Here is a 19,110-nt window from a genome sequence, read left to right as displayed (position 1 = left end):
TTTTTAAGGAGACCAACCTTCTCAAAGGCAATTGTGGTAAACCACTATTATGCCATGATTGGCTGCTGCCAGCTGGACACGCCTCCTGAGACCGATCGTACCCATAGCTCCTTGCATGTTCCCCTTTCTCTTTGCTTCATTAGTCAATGAGGTTGATGGTAGTTCCCGTTTTTAGTTGATAAAAGTCTGATAGTTTCACCACATCAGCCTTCTGTGATTATTGATGGTGCATCAGTAATTAAAGATGGACAATAAAGAATGGAAACAGGTGATCTAATGAACAGATTCCATTTGAGTGAACCATGTGGGTCTCTAGTGCAAAACTTGGAGAAATTAGAAAAATAATAAAAATGCAGAGCATTATACTCACTGAGTTTAAAAGCACCAATTGTGCTATTTAATAACTTCCAAAATGCAATAAAATTGAAAGAACATAAAATATATCCATGCTTTTGTTTAATCACTTCATATAAAAATTTCTTAAAAGGTTTCTGAACACAATATACAATACTATACCATACATTGTGTGAGACTCAGAGAACAATAAGGAAATTGCCACCTGAAACATTGCAATGTTGAACAGACATATAAACCCATTACTCATGCAGACGTTTCAATCTGTTGAACCATTTTTAAACACAATTTGGACTAAAAGCTCAAAATGTATTTTACAAGGTATTGACATCAGACTGCAATTATTTTTTTTCATGTTTTGTTGCTTTACATTTTCACAATTATCCCAGACATTACTTTATTGTTGCACATTAAGTATTTTTAGATTGTAATCTGTGGTGATTCAAGTCACTCAAAAACTATGACGTTAATAATTTTCTCTGGGTTCCATATGTCTCTTTATCACCACTGTTCAGGTTATTCTATATTAACAATAATTAAAAAAACAGTAAGGGAATTCTCACCTGAAATTTTCTACACAATAACACCACCAATTTAAAGGCAATGTTAATGTATAAATTAATAATTTACAGTAAACATTATACAGTATGTACATAGTATAAATACATGGCTTTAAATAGAAAAAGGATGTGTCCTAAGACTATGGTTTGGAATGCTGTACAAAGAATGCCCAACAAAACAGTAAAGCTGATGAGGAATGCCAAGAAAGCTAAATAAATTAAAGGGTAAATGCATTCAAGTGAATAGTCTCATTTTTCTACATGATACACCTAAATATATCTAAATACTCACTAATGTCTCCAGATACAAACTTGTTGCCATGTTTTGTTTTATAATTGTTGGTTAGAAGTAGCCTGCATGTAGACAATGCTTTTCTGTGACTGTTAATATCATGAATGGGAACAATGGACAGCAATGTCATGGTTTCAGGGTTTAAACAAAGTATAAGTCAGGGGAACAAATTTTGCTTTGAAAATACACTTTATAATTGTAGATGATCAGATCTAACATTAATAAGGACTCCCATCTTGGGATTTGCAGCCTGTTATGAATCAAGCAATATGTGTGTGCTAAAATACCAGGTTTTAGATGGAATAATGAAAATGAGAATTGTGAAACTGAAGGGTTGAAACCTCCTCTCAATGTATAGTTTAAATTGTGTAGAGTAAAAAGAAAAATCCTTTTTAACTTTCTCTCGTGATACCATATAAATTATCTGTTAACCAAATCAAAATTACTCTGCAAATAATTAGTTTGAACTTATTAATGTTAGTTAATAAATATTAATATACAATTCCCAGAGTATATTTTCCAGAAAGAAAAAAAAAGTGCTCTGAGGAGAACAAAAGATTTTTTTCAATCAATAACTCTAATCAAAGCTGCAAGGTTACATGAAAAATAACGATTGTTTATGAAACAGCATGCATCCACTTTGAAAACTGGAACTGACAATATATAAATTACAGAATATTTTCTACAAAGAATGAAGAAGTTGTGGAGAAATGTGATGGGAAGCAACATAACACAAACCAATTGATGAGGTCTATATTTATCTCGGTTGACGTAAATAATCAAGCAGCGTACTGTCTCTGCCTTTCCTATTGAATTTGTGTTTTTGCATTCATCACAATATAGACACAAACTTTGTGAGGTGCATCATAATTCCATTTCAGACATTCAATATTTTATTGAAGATTTAATGCAGGCATAAAAGTATTGCATTTGAAAACTCCCTTGCTTTTCCTGATAAATGGACCCGAATACCTAAATGATGCAGTATGAATTATTCCAAAAAAAGTATAATTTTTTGGTTATTTTATATGTTTGATTCCAAGAAGGTTGTACTAATCCTAGGAACTTTTTCATTACCCAAACCTGCCATCCCAGTAGGCTCTCAGAAATAATATCAATTAAGATCCAAACCTTTAGATTTGTGAGCAACTTTCCTGAAGGGTTCATGTCAGAGTTGAGTGCCAAATTTCCTCACTTTGGATCCAAAAGAAAGAAAACTCTTTTTTTTTTCAATGCATCATTCTCAGCAAGATTCAAACTCTTGGCCAGCAGGAGAAAAATCATGTCCAGTCTTATGAACTACCAACCTTAGCTACAGGATGAATTGTGAGTTGTGACTGTTATTTAGTTATATGTTTGGATCATCAAACTTGCATTACTGAGCCAAGTTAAATGACCCTTCCTCCTGAAGGGCTGTGGTAGAATGTAACAAGTCGGTCTTTAAAATCTCCAAAATATTAAAAAAAGAGATATAAAAAAGAAAATGTTTTTCAACTACTAAAGTGGTTGGGATAGATTTAAAATGTGTTTAAACTGCTTGTCCCTTTTTAATTTCAAAAGTAAAGATGCACCAAAGAATACATTTTATAAACAATTTGCTGCTAAGTGTAAGATATTGCCATTCTGTCTACGCTGGGACCCGGAAGACTTAATTCTCATTTATTTTAATGCTGTAAAGAAATATAAATGGATTTGTTCACACCACTATTCTTCATACGTAAAAAAGTTTTGTTAGGATTTTAGTAAATTGCGTTCACTTAAATAAAATAGTTTTGGAAGGACAAAATCATTTTTCAAAAGGCACACAGTCCTAAGACATCATTGACTTAACAGAGAACATTTTCCTACATGAAAAGCTATTTCATATTGTTAAGACTGGCATACAGTTTTGGTGTCTTACAGAACAAAACCTCTTGCTGTTGCATCATCCCCTTGCATTTTCATCCCCAACTTTGGATTGCTTTTGCCCACCAATTTCAAATGAGCATAGCTTGTCAATAATCTCATACATCAAAAACTTCTAAAAGTTTCCACCTCCTTTGTCCTTCTAACTTTTAAATGATCGTTCATCACCTGAACCACAATGGTAGGCTCTCTTCAGCAAATGTCCATCTTGGATTGTAAACCCACATCATAGGTTTCTCCCTAGCAGATAACTTGTAAGCGTGACGAGAATAATATGTCCACTTCTGTAAAACATTTATGTGTCTCCAGGTGATGTGTCTTCAGTAAGAGGATCTATTTGTGTCTCTTCTACCTCAGTTTCCTGGTTTTCGGACTCCATTGCAACAAATATTTTTGTTTCACAACTCTGACAGCTACTGTCCTCTTCCCCTTGACTCATTTCCTCTTTCTCAGTTCCTTCAGAATCCTCATCTTCTTCTAGTGTGAGTTCAAACTGGAATTTTTCGGTGGAACACTGTCCTTCTTTATCTTGTTCATCAGGGGAAGGGGATGGGCTCTGGGGAATCATACTCTGATACCAATTCCTATTGTCCTCTAATGTGTCCAGAATATCCTGCGCATCAGGGTGAACAAGATCAGCCCATGTTTCCCATAACGGATGTGCAATATAATCAATGAATCCAACCTGAGATTTAAAAAAAAAACCATAAAAATATGCCCACTGTTAAAACTTGGATTAAATACATTAAAAAAGTTGGAAATGCAGGCCGATTAGTTTAGAAAGAGAATGCTGACTTAGTGGTCTTTGGATTTTTTTTAGAACTGGTACAATTAGGCAAGTACATCCTTTTATACATATATGACCAAAGAAAGAGGAAGAATGGAAAGAGGTCCAATGTCCAAATGACAGCAGAATACAGGATGGAGACCTAACAAGCCTGTTCCCTTTCTGTTTTATTAAAGACACTAACTCACTCTCTGACCCTACTTTTCCGAATTTCCGAATGGTGTAATGTTTCACATGGCTTTTTAAAAATATATATATATATATATATACATATATAAAGTACACACAGATATATATTTGTGTGTGTGTGTGTGTGTGTGTGTGTGTGTGTGTCTGTGAATAAGGCATTCAGTGCATTATTTCAATATTCAAGATAATTTCATGAAACTAAAGGGAGTTGTTAGCAGAGTTCAGGACTGCACGGGAAACTACGGGAAATTGATGGAGAAAAATTATATGGAACATAATGAGAAAAATGTGAGGCAATGTTTTGTTGGAAAGAATGCAGAGAGGCAATATAAATTAAATGAGTGCCCAGGAAAAGAGAGACCTATGGGTTTAAAAAAACAAAGCTTTGCAGACAGAAGATCAAAATGTTAAAAAAATAAAGAAACTTTTGCTTTATAAATAGAGGCACAGCATAGAAATGCAAGGAAACCAGGCTAATAATAAAACTCTTCACAGAAGTTTTGAACACCATTCAATCATGACAGATGCTATCACCTACTTGGGATTTTTCAACTATTGCTGTGTGTTTGTCACACATTGGGCTTATTTCCATGCCTCGCTCCCGTTCTTTGTCTCCCTGGTGAAAGAATTCATCCATGATTCGATCTGTCCATTGCCTGTACAGCTCAAGTGACTTCGTAGGATTGCTCAGATCTGCACAGTGTACCATGTTACGGAGCACCTGGAACCAAAATAACCAAAGGTTTGTTCAGCCTGCCAACGTTATGTATCGCTGAATTATCACAACAGCAAAATTAGCGTCGCATTTAGCACAATAATATTAGAATTGCCAGTGATTCGGGTTCGAATCGAGTTCTGTCCATAAGGAACTTGTACATTCTCCCCATGACCTGTATGGGTTTTCTCTGGCTGCTTCGGTTTTCTCCCACCTTTCAAAACATGTGGGTTGGTTGTTGATGGGTTAACTGGATTACACGGACTGGTAGGGCCTTCTCCTTGTTAAAATCAGAGGAGGCAGATAATTCTGTCCTGAATTTACTATAAACCTGAACACCACCAAAACATCCAATCTCCTGTTTATCCAAGTGTAGGTGAATGTGATATGAGGGGATTTTGTGACTTGTCAGACTTCTTCCCACTGATTATCAGTGTATTGGTAATAAAGATCATGGTGTGGAGAGGGAAGTGTGTGCACTGGGGAATTGTGTCTTTCAGGGCCTTTAGGATGTCATTCTCCACTGGGGAATCCATAATACCCCTTGCAGACAACACTCGCTTCCTCTGCTTATGGGAGAGATGACCACAAAAACTATAGATAAATCAGAGACAGGGTTTATTGTCATGAACAAGTCATGAAATTCGGTGTTTTGTAGCAGCATCATCGTGCAAACAAAAATATTATAACCATCTTAAAACATAAGTAGATAAAAAATAAAATAATAATAAGAATAATAGTGCATGAAAAGTCAGGCAGTGTCTTTGGTTCAACGATTATTCCGGAATCTGATGGCAGCAAGGAAGAAGCTGACCTTGAGTCATTGAATACTTGTCTTTTGGCTCTTGTACCTTTTTCCCTGATGGTGGCCAAATGAAGAGGGCATGGTCCTCTTTGAGGATAGAGGCTTTTTTTTTAAGAGACCTCCTCATGTAGATGTCCTTGATGGAGTGAAGTCTGGTGCCTGTGATGCTGCAGATCGAGTTAACAACCCTCTGGAGTTTATTATTGTCCTGAGATTTGGCACCTCCATACCAGGCAGTGATGCAACCAGCCAGAATGCTCTCCACGGTACCTGTAGAGGTTTACGAGTTGATTCGGTGACATAGCGAATCTCCTCAGACACTTCACAAAGTGTAACTGTTGGCGAGCCTTCACGACTCCAGGACAAATCCTCAGAGATGTTGGCACCCAGGGATTTGAAGTTCGTGATTCTCTCCACTACTGAGCTCTCAATGAGAACTGGGTCGTGTTCCCCTAATTTCCTCCTGAAGTCCACAATCATCTCCTTGGTTTTGCTGACATTGAGTACAAGATTGTTATCATTACACCATTCAATGAGCTGATCTGTCTCCCTCCTGAATGCTTCCTTGTTGCCGTTTGTGATTCTGCCAACAACTGTGGTGTCATCGGCAAACATAGATGGCATTGGAATTATGCCTGGCCACACAGTCATAGGTGTATAATGAGTAGAGCAGTGGGCTAAGCACATAGGAGTAGAATTAGGCCATTCAGCCCAAGAAGTCTACTCCACTATTTGAATCATGGCTGATGTATTTTTTTTTATTCTCCTGCCTTCTCCCCATGACCTTTGATGCCATTACTAATAAGCAGTTATGCAACCCACTTTAGGTAAAGTCTGAATTAGATCCAGTTGCAATTTTGTTTTTAGGTGCTAAGAGATCACACTCCTAATGTTTGAATCTTCCATTTAATTATTCTTCTCATTTCAATCTCTAATGTAGAGGTCTAAAAGTTTCACTTGCTGAAAATGGACTTACAGTGTTTTTTTTTAATATAAACAGTTAAAAGATTCCAGTTGATTTTGGCTGCTTGGGTAGGTGGACAGGTTGGTGGTGTTTGTGAAGTGCTCCTTTATTCAATTAACAAATACAGCTAGATTGAGAATCCCTTATAACATTACAAGTGATAGATGTCTGGGAGTACAGAAAAGCAGAAGTTTACTGAAAAGGATGCCACAATTTAAGCAGTAAAAAAGCCATTAAGACAATTCCCAGCTTAATTCCAATGTTAGCAACTTTGATATTCCATTCCTTTGAATGCTGATCAAAGTTCTTTGTAAGAACAATCCCCTCCTCTGTCCTTTCAAGTAGAAAGGTGAAATGTTTATTTCCTCTATTTCTTCTACGTAATATCTTAAAACTACAGTGACCAGTTAATCAGCTCAAGTCTAAAAAAAATAACAACCATACATCCTCTCTAACCCTCTCATAATTTTAAATACCTCAATCGTGTGTTCCCTCAGCTACGTTTGTTCCAGAGAAGCATACCCAGCCAAATCAATTATAGCTCTGATTAAAATAGGACAGCTGACTTAAGTGGCTGCTACAATTTGGATGATTTTAAAAAATCAATAATATTATTAGTAGTAATCAGGTGTTGTGGGTTATGCTACTCACCTGTATTCTATCTGTATAATTATCAAGGAGCAAAACACCTGAACTTGTCACTTTCTTTGTTTCCACCATGGTCTTGAGATCCGCTAGTAAGGTCATATGTTTTGACATGTCTGTGGCTAATACCTAGAATGAAGAAGAACATTGAAGATTTGACAAGTTGTACATTTCTGCAAACATAAAGATGCCCATCAGTTTTTAGAATCGAGTCCAATGGCCTAGTTACTTACCATCTCAATAACCATCTTCCTCAGCATTTGCCGCTGCTTCTTGGTGAGATTCTGAAAAATGTCGCACGAGTCTTCCTGCAGCAGTTTGAAACCTACAGCCAGATGGTGGTTTTCTAACACAGACTCATCATTGTACATCAATGCTAATTCAGAATCTGGGGAAAAAAACAGGGACAAAAAAAAAGTGTAGATGATGAACAAAAGCTGAAAAGGCCCATCTGTTGTTGATTCATTGTGAATTAGATAATATGTTTTGTTGAAAAAAAGTGAGCCTTGTTGAAGTATCGGCATGTTACATTACTGAAGAAGTGATGCAAGCTTCCCTTTTAAAATATTCACAATAAATGTCTGAACCCTTGTCACTGACCATTTGAGGGAGAGAACAAAGAGAGGAAGGACAAAAGAAAACAAGTTATTGTTGTTTGCTACTAACTAATGACTGTACAGCATGGCTAACAGATCCTTTGTATAAATCATCCCACTCTACCTACCATTCTAAGTGCATTAGCTGTGCGAAGGGAAAATATACTTCTTACACAAACTAAACATCAAATATTAAACCTTAGGCAGGAAGATTAACAAATCTAAGATGTGGTGAGAATTGTTAAGGAAAATGCTCAGTTCATACTGAGCCAATAATGTTGTGTGGTCCGAATTTCAATCATGCTGTGCCATTTGATTTCAGATGGTGATAGTAGGTTTAATATCATTAGCTTCAGGATCAACAACAGGTGGTGGGGAAAGGTGAGTGGTAAACTGGGATGATGGTTTCCATTCCCAAGTTAATTTCTTGATATTAAAGCTCTTGGCTCCAATGCAAACAATGTTGAATATACAAGGAACTGAGGATGGTGCAATCTTTAGACACAATTACAACAAGAGGCATAGACAACAAAAAAATCTCCCCGAGCTTTAGGTTACTTTCCCAGTGACAGGAGTTGGTGCAAGAGTGAACAAGAGAGGGGTAATTTAAAAAGTGCTGGTAAAATGTGACTGCAATTAATAAAAAACTAAAAGGAAAGGAAGGTTAAGTGGAGCATCCACTGTAGGAGTGGTCCATTGTTTGAATGGGATATAAAGGCTTTGGCATGAGAGGCGGCACAGTTGTTGGCAGTGATAGCAGTCCTACAGGAGAAAAAGCTTCAGTCAGAAGGCACAAGTAAGAGCAGGCATGGTGAGGTAGGGATGTTTTTCTATTACACAGAAGTGAGTGGTGTGAATGACAGCCAGGCCAGTGGTTTTCTCCTCTTGTAGGATGCATCAAATCAGATCGAGATTCCCAGATGGTATGTTCCTTTGTGAGTGCCAGGGTCAGAAAGGTCTTGGAATGAATCCACAGCATTCACAAGTGGAAAGGTGAGCAGCCAGATGTGGGCAGGAAGGATGACCAGTCCTGCAAAGTGAGTTAGGTGCTGTCAAAGGCAAGTACCTCCAGGGTTGTGATCTCAGGATGTGCCATGTGTTAGAGAGGCCAGAAATTGGAGGATAACACAGCTTAATATGTGGGGAAGTATAGTGTGCAGATTTGCTTACCCAACTGTCGGAAAGATAGCAAAACAATGCAGAGAAAATTTACAAGGATATTGCTAGGACTTATGGAGATGAGTTATAGGGGAAGGTTGAAATGGTTTATATTGCAGATGATACGAAGGTGGAGGTGTTGTGGATAGTGTCGAAGGTTGTCATAGGTTACAACAGGATATAGCAAGGCTACAGAGTTGGGCAGAAAAGTGGCAGGAGTAGTTCAATCCAGATAAGTGTGAGGTGATGGATTTTTGAAGGTCAAATTTGAAGGTAGAGTACATGGTTACTCGTAGGGTACTTGATAATATGGAAGAACAGAGGAACCTTGGGGTCTAAATCCAAAGATCTCTTAAGGTTGCCATGCAGTTTCATAGGATAGTTAAGGCCTATGGTATGCTGGGCTTCATTAGTTGGGGGGTTGAGTTCAGGAGTCATGAGGTGATGTGGCAACTCTATAAATCTCTGGTGAGATCACACTTAGAATATTGTGTTCAGTTCTGGACACATTATTGCATGAAGGATGTGAAAGCTATGGAGAGAGTGAAGAGGAAATTTACCAGGATGTTAGCTGGATAGGAAAATTCTTATGAGGCAAGGTTTGCAAAAGCTAGGGCTTTTCTCTCTGGAGAGAAGGATGAGAGGTGACTTAATAGATTATGAGAGGCACAGATAAGGTAGGAAGCCAGCACATTTTTTCCCAGGGTGATAGCAGCAAACACCAGAGGAAATCTGTGCAAAATGAAGGCAGGGAAGTTTATAGGAAATATTAGGGTTTATTTATTTATTTTACACAAAGAGTTGTGCTGCCTGTAATGCATTTCCAGGGGTGATGGTGGAGGCTGGAACAATAGGGGTGCTTAAGAGATTCTTTGAGAGGTACATAGATGAAAGAAAAATGGAGGGCTATGAGGTGGTGGGGGGGGGCAGGGTTAGTGTCTTTTAGGTATAGAGTATTTAGGTCAGCCACCTCTGAGGTGCACCAAAGAAAAGGTACAAGGACTGCCTAAAGAAATCTCTTGGTGCCTGCCACATTGACCACCGCCAGTGGGCTGATAACGCCTCAAACCGTGCATCTTGGCGCCTCACAGTTTGGCGGGCAGCAGCCTCCTTTGAAGAAGACCGCGGAGCCCACCTCACTGACAAAAGGCAAAGGAGGAAAAACCCAACACCCAACCCCAACCAACCAATTTTCCCTTGCAACCGCTGCAATCGTGTCTGCCTGTCCCGCATCGGACTGGTCAGCCACAAACGAGCCTGCAGCTGACGTGGACTTTTTACCCCCTCCATAAATCTTCGTCCGCGAAGCCAAGCCAAAGAAAGAAAGAAAATTTAGGTCAGCACAACATCAAAGGCTGAAGGGCCTTCATAGTGCTGAAATCTATTATATTCTAGGTTAGGAGAGTTGGAGAATGAGGGAAAATTTGATAGTATACAAATTATGAGGAGTATAGATAGGGTAAACGCAAACAGGTTTTTTTTTCCAATGACAAAAATGAGAGGACATTGATTTAGGGTAAAGGGTGAGATGTTTAAGGGGAACATTATCGGAAACTTTTTCAGTCAGGATGGTGAGAGTGTGGAGTGGAGGACGTGGGTTCCGTTTCAATGTTTAAGAGTAATTTGGATAGATGGATTGATGGGAAGAGCATGGGGGGGGGGGTGGTACAGATACAGGACAGGGTAGAAAATAGTTCAGCATGGATAGATGAGTGGAAGGGCCTGTTTCTGTGCTGTAATATTCTATGCTTCTGTACTGACAGGAACAAAAAAAAGCACCAATTTATTTGAAATAGGTTTGAATGGAAGCATTTTGACACTGGATTGAAACAACCAAACATAAAATATGATGAATCTTAACAGATTCCTTTAAAAACTGAAACCACTTGAAATTAATTGGAGACTTTTATTCTCGTTGCCAATCTGCCTACACAAAATTAGTCATTGCGCCCATCAAGAATTAAAACAAAATAAAGCAAAATAGGGAAACAGGAATATAAAATTACAATAACTCTTGATGTAAACACAAAAAACACATAGAACATAACAATACAGACCCTATGGCCACTCTGTTGTGCCAACCTATATAAACATATTCCACTACAATGTAATCCTTACCTATATCACACCCATAGCCCTCTATTTTTCTTACATCCACATTCCCAGCCACTATCACCTCCTGCAATGCATTTGAGGAACCCATCATTCTATGTGTGGAAAAAAAATCATGCCTTTGACGTCTCCCTAAGCTTTTCTCCATTCACCATGAATGGATGTCCTTTGGTATTTGCTATTTATTTCCCCAAGGATAATGGTGCTGGCTGTCCACCTTATCTATGTCTCTCATAACCTTGTATACTGTACTTCTAGTAAGCCATCTCACATCTCTTCAAGAAAAGCCCTTATTCGATCATCCTTGTTATACAATCCAGGCAACATCCTGGTAAATCTCTTCTACACCTTCACTATAGCTTAAACATCTTTCCTGTAATGAGGCGACCAGAACTGAACACAATACTAAGTGTGGTCTAACTAGAGTTTTATAGAGCTGCAATTTTACCTCTTGGCTCTTGAACTCAATTCACTGACTAATGAAGGCCAGCACACCATACACCTCCTTAACCAACTTGTACGACAACCTTGAGAGTTCCTCCACACAGTTTAAGATTTTATCTAAGAAATCAGCATTTCTCCTCAAGTTAGAATTTATAAATATTATGCTTATTTTTCATAAGCCTTTAGTTGTATAAAAACATAACCATTTCCCCATACTATACAGAGATTTGAACTCTACCCTAAAAAAAGATGATAAAGCAGTGATAACATACATTAATGCAGCAATGTACAGCCTGGGTTGGTAGTATTCAGGAAAGTGTAAAGTAGATATGATTTATGGTACTTGCTTAATAGTTTTTAATTTCATTTCTCTTAGTTTGCGTATTCAATTTGAAAAAATGTTCATTATCTTTTCTTGGTCAGTACTAAGTATTAAAAAATTTGGAGGTAGGATTTCATCCTATAACTAAACAGACACTGGAGTACAAAATGCTTCTTGCACTTTAATCCATGTTAATGAAACAAAATATCAGAAAGAGAATGCAAAGGGCAACAAGAGGGTTCCATCTGCTTAACACTGATGGTTACGTACAGGTGTTCTCCTACTTAATATTTTTCAAAGTTATGATGGTTTGAATCTATACTTTCAATTTCGAATTCTGATCAGTTCCCATGCTTGTGATATGCGGTACGCTCCTCTCTCACGATGCTGGGCGATGAGAATCTTGTACAGCATACTCTCTTGCGATGGTGACTCAACCATGCTCGCAGTCTCTGTAGCGATCACGCGAATGAGTGAAATTGATGAACCTGTCTCTTTAGCATTCCCACTATTCTCACCATTCAGCAATTAATTTAGCTCAATGTTTCAACTATTCTTCATCCCTAGTGTGCTTTCAGCTGTTTACATTAATGTTTTATTTTCAGTGTGGAATTAACGTATTCAAATTATAATTATAAAATATGGTAGGTGTGTTTTTTTTTCGGTTTGCATTCTTTTTAGACAGATGGGTTTTCTGGAAAATAACTCCATCATAAGTTGAGGAGCTTCTTTCTGCAGGATTTAAACAAAAAGTTTTATTTGCTGCTTTGAGTATGAAATCGATTTGGAAAAATCTCTCCTGCAGTTGACCCTCTATCAAAGATTGTGCAAGCAGGCGAAACAAAAACAACTGATGTCCATGGAAATGCGTTGCAATAGGAAGTTCAGAAGTCATGGGGAATGATTAAAATAAATGAACAAAGGAAGAAGGATTTGTTTTTGTTTCATATTGTAAATCCAATCAGAAATCAGATATAAAAATAAATACAAGACCAGCCTATGCAATTGTTGAAATTTATTTTGATATCAATCATTGTCCGTGTACTTACTAGTATTAATTAAAAACTGATTGGAGACGCCAGGATGATCCACATCATGGATCGCTGCTGAAAAAATCGCAGCAAGAATCTCGAGATCTGTAAACACAGCCTGAAAAAATAAAAGAATGAATGAATAATTGCACAAGCAGACTCCTTATCTTTTATCCCAAATACTAGTTTTAAAAAAACTCCTTGTAGAACAGTATTTGTTGTATTCACTAAAATTTCTATAGCTACAATAAACAATAAGCCATAAATCAGTGCACTGATTTCTTATGAATTATTCCTTATATTATCATATGCCTAATTGCCACATGTCTTATAAGGCAAAGCTCAAAAATAGGCAACAAATTAGAAGTGGTGACCTAAAAATGGAAAGAGAAGGTTTGTTGAAAGGATTCCATTGCCAAGGGCTGACCATCAATGGGATGAGAGACTAAATAAAGAGGTACAAGGGGATGATTTTGAGGAATTCAGATGTTGTAGAGCTGAACAAGGTTAGAAAGAGGGTGGCTTTAGAGGACAAATAATTTAAAATTCAAGACACAATGAGTAAAGCATCATTATAGCTCAGAAAACACAAGGGTAATGGATTAGTGGGACTTTGTATGCAGTTGAGTACTTCAGGGGGGGTTTGGATGACTTGAAAAGCTGGAGGATGGGTGGACAGTCAAGAATGTCCTAGGCAGAAATTGTTGAGCATTGAAGAGTTAGAAGTCAGCAGACCACGAGGTGTGGTTAAAATAGTTGAGATGGAGAGGTGGAAGGAGTTATCAGGGCCAGCTTCAGGTAAAATTAGATTTTTGAACAATTTAGATCAACCTGCACAGTGGAAAGCAGGGAGTGGAATAAGAGGTTTGTGGTGGAAGGCAGAGGTGATCATTTCTGTCTTCTTGATGTTCTCTGGAGGTAATCTTGGACTTCATCCAAAATTGAGGACAATGCAGGCAATTAAAAAAATACAGCCATTATTTTCATTACTAACTGAATATAGATAGAGGATGAATTTGAAGCCTCGTGTTTTTTTTTTAAATTTAATGCATGATGTTCAGACATCTATTGTACTCATGGACATTCACAAATACTGCTTTTTAAGTCATAAGATTTCATGTGTAAAATCTGACATTTCTGTGCTCTGGATAAACAAGCCAAAGTCTCAGAACATTACAGATGACTGCCTTCAGTCTGTCTGCTTTTATTAGCCGGAGGAAAATAATTCCATTGGACTAGAAAGTGAACCACAAACTTATGACATTAAAAAGGGTATTGGGAAAAGCAAATGACAACTCTATATACTCAACTTTGCAAAAGTATTGTATATGGTGTTGAAATCGATAAAAGTCTTGTTTTATAGCCTATTGAGAAAATACATTGTGACTAGGATGACCAGGATATTTTTGAATACCATCCCATTTCTATATTGAATTAGGTCACTTTAACAAGGTCTCCAACATCAAGGCAGCAAAAGCTTCAGTTTTACTGGGTTTGAGAAAGGAAATGAAAGAAATGAGAAATAATATTTGTATTTGATTGTCATGGGGAAAGGCTAGGAAGAGTCAGGATAAAACTTACATGGGGCAGCATGGTTTTCATAGCGACTAGTGCAAAACCTTTACGATGCCAGTGACCGAACTGGATTTCTAATTCTATACTGTCTGTAAGGAGTTCATAGGTTCTCCCCTGAGTGGGTTTTCCCAGTGTCTGCGTGGGTTTTCCCTATGTCTGTCTGGGAGCTCTGGTTTCCTCCCACCATTTGAAGGTTAATTGGGTGTAAATTAGACTCATGGGCCGAAATGGCCTGTTACCGTCCTGTATGTCTACATTTAAAAAAGAAATAAAAATATGTGCTGTAGGCATTAGAGTGGCCAGTCAACACTAACTATTAAATGACTAGAGGCAGGTGGAGAGCTGGATAGCACAGTTATTTCCATAAGAATCACTCGTGCTTTGAAACTGAGCCTCCATCATAATATCAAGAAATAGAGGAGAAAAACAATTAATTATAAAGCCAGGGAAAATTACTTTGATTTTCCGAATAAATAAAATAGTTAGCTTCAAATTATGAAAGAAGCAAAATCTTTACTTCCCAAAAATATGCGACATCAAAATTAGATCATGAAAATCATTATAAAAAAATCACAAATTAAATTATTTTATAAATTACACTAAAACACTTTTAATATTCCTTATCCCAAAGTGATTAAAAAAAGTTAATGGTGAAATGTAATCATTGCATATAAACAGCAAGCTCGAACCACAATGAGACAAATACTTCATTGATCCTGTGTGGGATTAATTCAGGATTTAAGGTTAGTTAAAATATTTGATGAAATTAGCTTTCAAAGAAGAATTGGATCAGTGATGGCCAACTGAACAAAGGAATAATGCAGTATTACAATGAAATTAAGCAAATAACCATTGAAAATTACAGAAAAAAAGTCCTTTGGCCCTTCCAGTCTGTGCCAAACTATTATTCTGCCTTGTCCCATTGACCTGCACCTGGTCCATAGCCCTTCATACCCATCCCATCCATGTACCTGTCCAAATTTTTTTTTAAATTTAAAATGGTGCCTGCATTAATCACTTCAGTGGACAGCTTCTTCCACACTCCCACCACCCTCTCTGTGAAGAAGTTCCCCTAATGTTTTCCCCTAAATATCTCCCTTTTCACTCTTCACTCACGTACTCTGGTTGGTATCTCATCCACCCTCAGTGGAAAAAAAGCCTATCTACATTTACTCTATCCCCTTATAATTTTAAATACCTCCATCAAATCTCCCCTCATTCTTCTATACTCCAGCAAATAAAGCCCTAACGTGTTTAACCTTTCCCTGTAACTCAGTTCCTGAAGTCTGGGCAACATCTCAGTAAATCTTTTCTACACTCTTTCTATCTTATTGATATCTTTCCTGTAGTCAGGTGACCAAAACTGCAAACAATATTCCAAATTTGGCCTCACCAATGTCTTTACCATAACATCCCAACTCCTATACTCTATACTTTGGTTTATGAGGGCTAATGTGCCAAAAGTTGTCTTTACAACCTATCCACCTGTGATCCCACTTTCAGGAAATTATGTATCTATATTCCCAGATCCCTCTGTCCTATCACACTCCTCAGTGGCCTACCATTCACTGTGTATGTCCTTTCAAAATGCAACACATCATAATTTTCTGCATTAAATTCTATCTGCCATTTTTCAGCTCATTTTGCCAGTAGGTCCAGCTCCCTCTGTAAGCTTCAACCTTATTGCTATCCTTCCTGTAATTAGATGGTCAAAATGCATACAATATTCCAAATTTGGCCTCACTGATGTCTTAAATAACTTTACCATCACATACCACCTTTGATTTATGAAGGCTAATATGCCTTCATACAACCCTCTGTGATGCCACTTTCAGCGAATTATGTATCGGTATTCCCAGATTGTTTTTTTTATTTTTAAATTTTCAATCAACATGGAGTTACAAAACAAACAAAATCGAAGAAACTTTACAGATATATACAATAAAATACCAAAACCAAATTACATGTTAATGTACAGAGAAAGAAGAATCAACACATTATCACAATTATCAAATTCTGCACTATTGTTTATAATATAAAATTACACACCGAGTTGATCCTTAAAAGAAAATGTAACAATTTCTGGAGGTTGTAAGTAATTTTCTCCAGGGGAACACTTCTATGCATTTCTGACTTCCAGTGGGTCAGATTCAGTTGGGAATCTTGGGAAAGATAGATTTCCAAGTAATGGCTAAGCATTTCCTGGCCGCCACTAAAGCAAGTTTAAGAAATTTCAAATGATATTTCAACAGCCTCATTTTAGATCTGCTAATTTCTCCACTTAAAAAAAAAATTCTGCCACCTGGGCTATCAAATTCCAGTAATTTGTTCCAGGAGATTTCCCAAATCTTCACAGAAGGATTTCACCTTAGGGCATGACCAGATCAAATGCAAAAAGGTTCCTATATCTTGACCAGATTAAAAACATAAATTCGATAATTCAGATTTAAATTTATTTAATTTTTATGGGGTAAGGTACAGCTGAAGCAAAGATTATATTGCACTAACCTATACCTTACATTAATTGTATTGCTGTCCTAACACAGGTCAGTCCAGCAAAATGGATCAACTTCCATACCCAAATCTGATTCCCATCTCTCTCCTGACTTATCCAGCTCTTATTTAGGGGCTTCCACCTGATTTAAGTACATTTTGGAAATAAATTTCTTTGTGATCCCCTTTCGAATCAGAGTCTCTATTTCAGTACATTGTGGTAAGGTCAGTGCTGGACCTAATTTATCCCTTAAATAAGATCTTAACTGAAGATAGCAGAAAAAGAGTGGTCAACTCTTGAAGCTCCAAATTTATTGCTGATTTGTTCAAATGTCATGAATTGTCCTGCTCAAAACAATCTTCATTATATTTGATCCCACACTAAGACCAATTTTCTAGAAGTTTATTATTAATTGTTAACTGAATTAATTTATTTTGAGCTTGGGGTGTTTTTGGGTGAGAGACCTCCCCTAACACCAGTTTGACCATTGAGTTTATTCCAATTTGTAAATAAGTTTTAGTAAGGGGGTTTCCTTAGGACCAGATAGTAATTTAGAATTCCATTTACATATAACATTTTCTAATATCTTCAAACCAACCTTATGCAGTTCTAATTTTACCCAAGATGACTTGTATCCTCCATCAAAGAGGGAGGCGATGAACTTTATTTAGGTTGTCCAATAATATTTTTTCAAAGTCTGGGAGCTTTAATCCTCCTAGTTCATATGTTGATTTATCATTAGAGACTCTAGAAAACTTATCCTTCCACAGAAAATTCCTAATATATTTATTTAAATTCTGAAAGAATCATTGTGGAATTAAATATTAATTTTAATATAATTGACCCAATCAAAGTAATTGGAAGAGTTATCCATTTATATAAATCTTGCAAGTTATTATCTATCTTAATGCCAAAATATTATATCCCATTAAGTGGCCACTTAATTGAATCCCTTTTAACATGATCATAATCCCCACCCGTAAGTAGCATAACTTCACTTATATCTCAATTAACTTTATGGCCCGAGAAAAATTCCAATTTAGACTGCAATTTTTAAAATAAATTTGCTGGGTCTGTCAGATATATCAGAACATTATCAACAAATAGATTGATTTTATGTTCTTCTTGGTTAACCCTGAGGACTTTTATGTCTGGATCTTGGCGGTAATGATTCCGGTAATGGTTCAATAGCCAAAATGAAAATGGCTGGAGATAATGGACAACCTTGTCCTACTAGATCTAGACAATAGGAACTCTGATGAAATTTGATCATTAGTGATTACTTTCACCTTAAGCTCATAATATAGAGGCTTTAACCCAATTAATAAATATCTCTCCTAGTCCAAATTTTGCCAAAACTTTAAATAGTCCCATTCCAGTCTATTGAAAGCTTTTTCCACATCTAGGACCAGAGCAACACTCAATTCATCCATTGTTTGTGCCAGATGAATAATGCTGACCAGTCTGCTAACATTGTCCACAGACTGCCTCTTTTGTATGAAACCTATCTGATCTACATTTATTAGTCAAATATACTGCCAATCTATTTGCCAGAGCTTTAGCAATGATCTTATTGTCTGTATTCAATAGTGATATGGGCCTATAAAATAAGAGTTTCAATGGATCCCTATCTTTTTTTTTTGGGAATCACTGTAATAATTGCTACTGAGAAGGACTCCAGGAGAGTACGATTGCCACTGCTTGATCTAGTATTGAGGTATCAATAAATCTTTAAATTCTTCATAAATTCTGGGTGGGAACCCATCTTCTTCCAGGGAGTTATTAACTTGCAAGGATAACAATGCTTCCCTTATCTCAAATTTAGAAGGTCCAATTAAAACTCTATTTTGTTCAAATCCCACACTGATTGAAATTCATATAACTTCATATAAAATTGCTTAAAAGCTTCATTTATGTTCTTTGGCTTATAGGAAATCCTGCCAGTGTTTGGTTTAATTGCATTTATTGTTCTCGAGTCTTGCTCTGATTTCATCTGCCAGGAGAGGACCTTGTGGGCTCTTTCCCCTAGCTCATAGTACCTTTCCTTTGAATTTGTTATCATTTTTCCATTCTATATGGTATTCCCAGATCCTTCTGTTTTACTGCACGCTGTCATTTAATGTAGGTCCTACCTTGACACACCTTTCCAAAAATGCTACACC

General features: G+C 37.0%; 1 protein-coding gene across 15 annotated transcripts in view; it reads right to left on the bottom strand.

The window, feature by feature from the left end:
* Positions 1-409: 409 nt before the first annotated feature.
* Positions 410-19,110, bottom strand: part of LOC138763717 (3',5'-cyclic-AMP phosphodiesterase 4B-like) — a 687,345-nt gene continuing 668,644 nt past the window's right edge. For all 15 annotated transcript variants that reach the window (XM_069938355.1, XM_069938353.1, XM_069938364.1 and 12 more), the window contains 5 exons: positions 12,898-12,997; positions 7,450-7,604; positions 7,223-7,345; positions 4,626-4,808; positions 410-3,796 (listed from right to left, as the gene is read on the bottom strand). In XM_069938355.1, the coding sequence (XP_069794456.1) occupies positions 3,407-3,796; positions 4,626-4,808; positions 7,223-7,345; positions 7,450-7,604; positions 12,898-12,997 (951 nt within the window). In that variant the 3' untranslated portion in view covers positions 410-3,406. The remainder of the gene's footprint in view (positions 3,797-4,625; positions 4,809-7,222; positions 7,346-7,449; positions 7,605-12,897; positions 12,998-19,110) is intronic.

Source organism: Narcine bancroftii, chromosome 5 (genome assembly GCF_036971445.1).
Source record: "Narcine bancroftii isolate sNarBan1 chromosome 5, sNarBan1.hap1, whole genome shotgun sequence".
NCBI classification, from domain to species: Eukaryota; Metazoa; Chordata; class Chondrichthyes; order Torpediniformes; family Narcinidae; genus Narcine; species Narcine bancroftii.
Note: the sequence above shows the minus strand (reverse complement) of the source record. Positions and strands in the feature narration are given on the sequence as shown.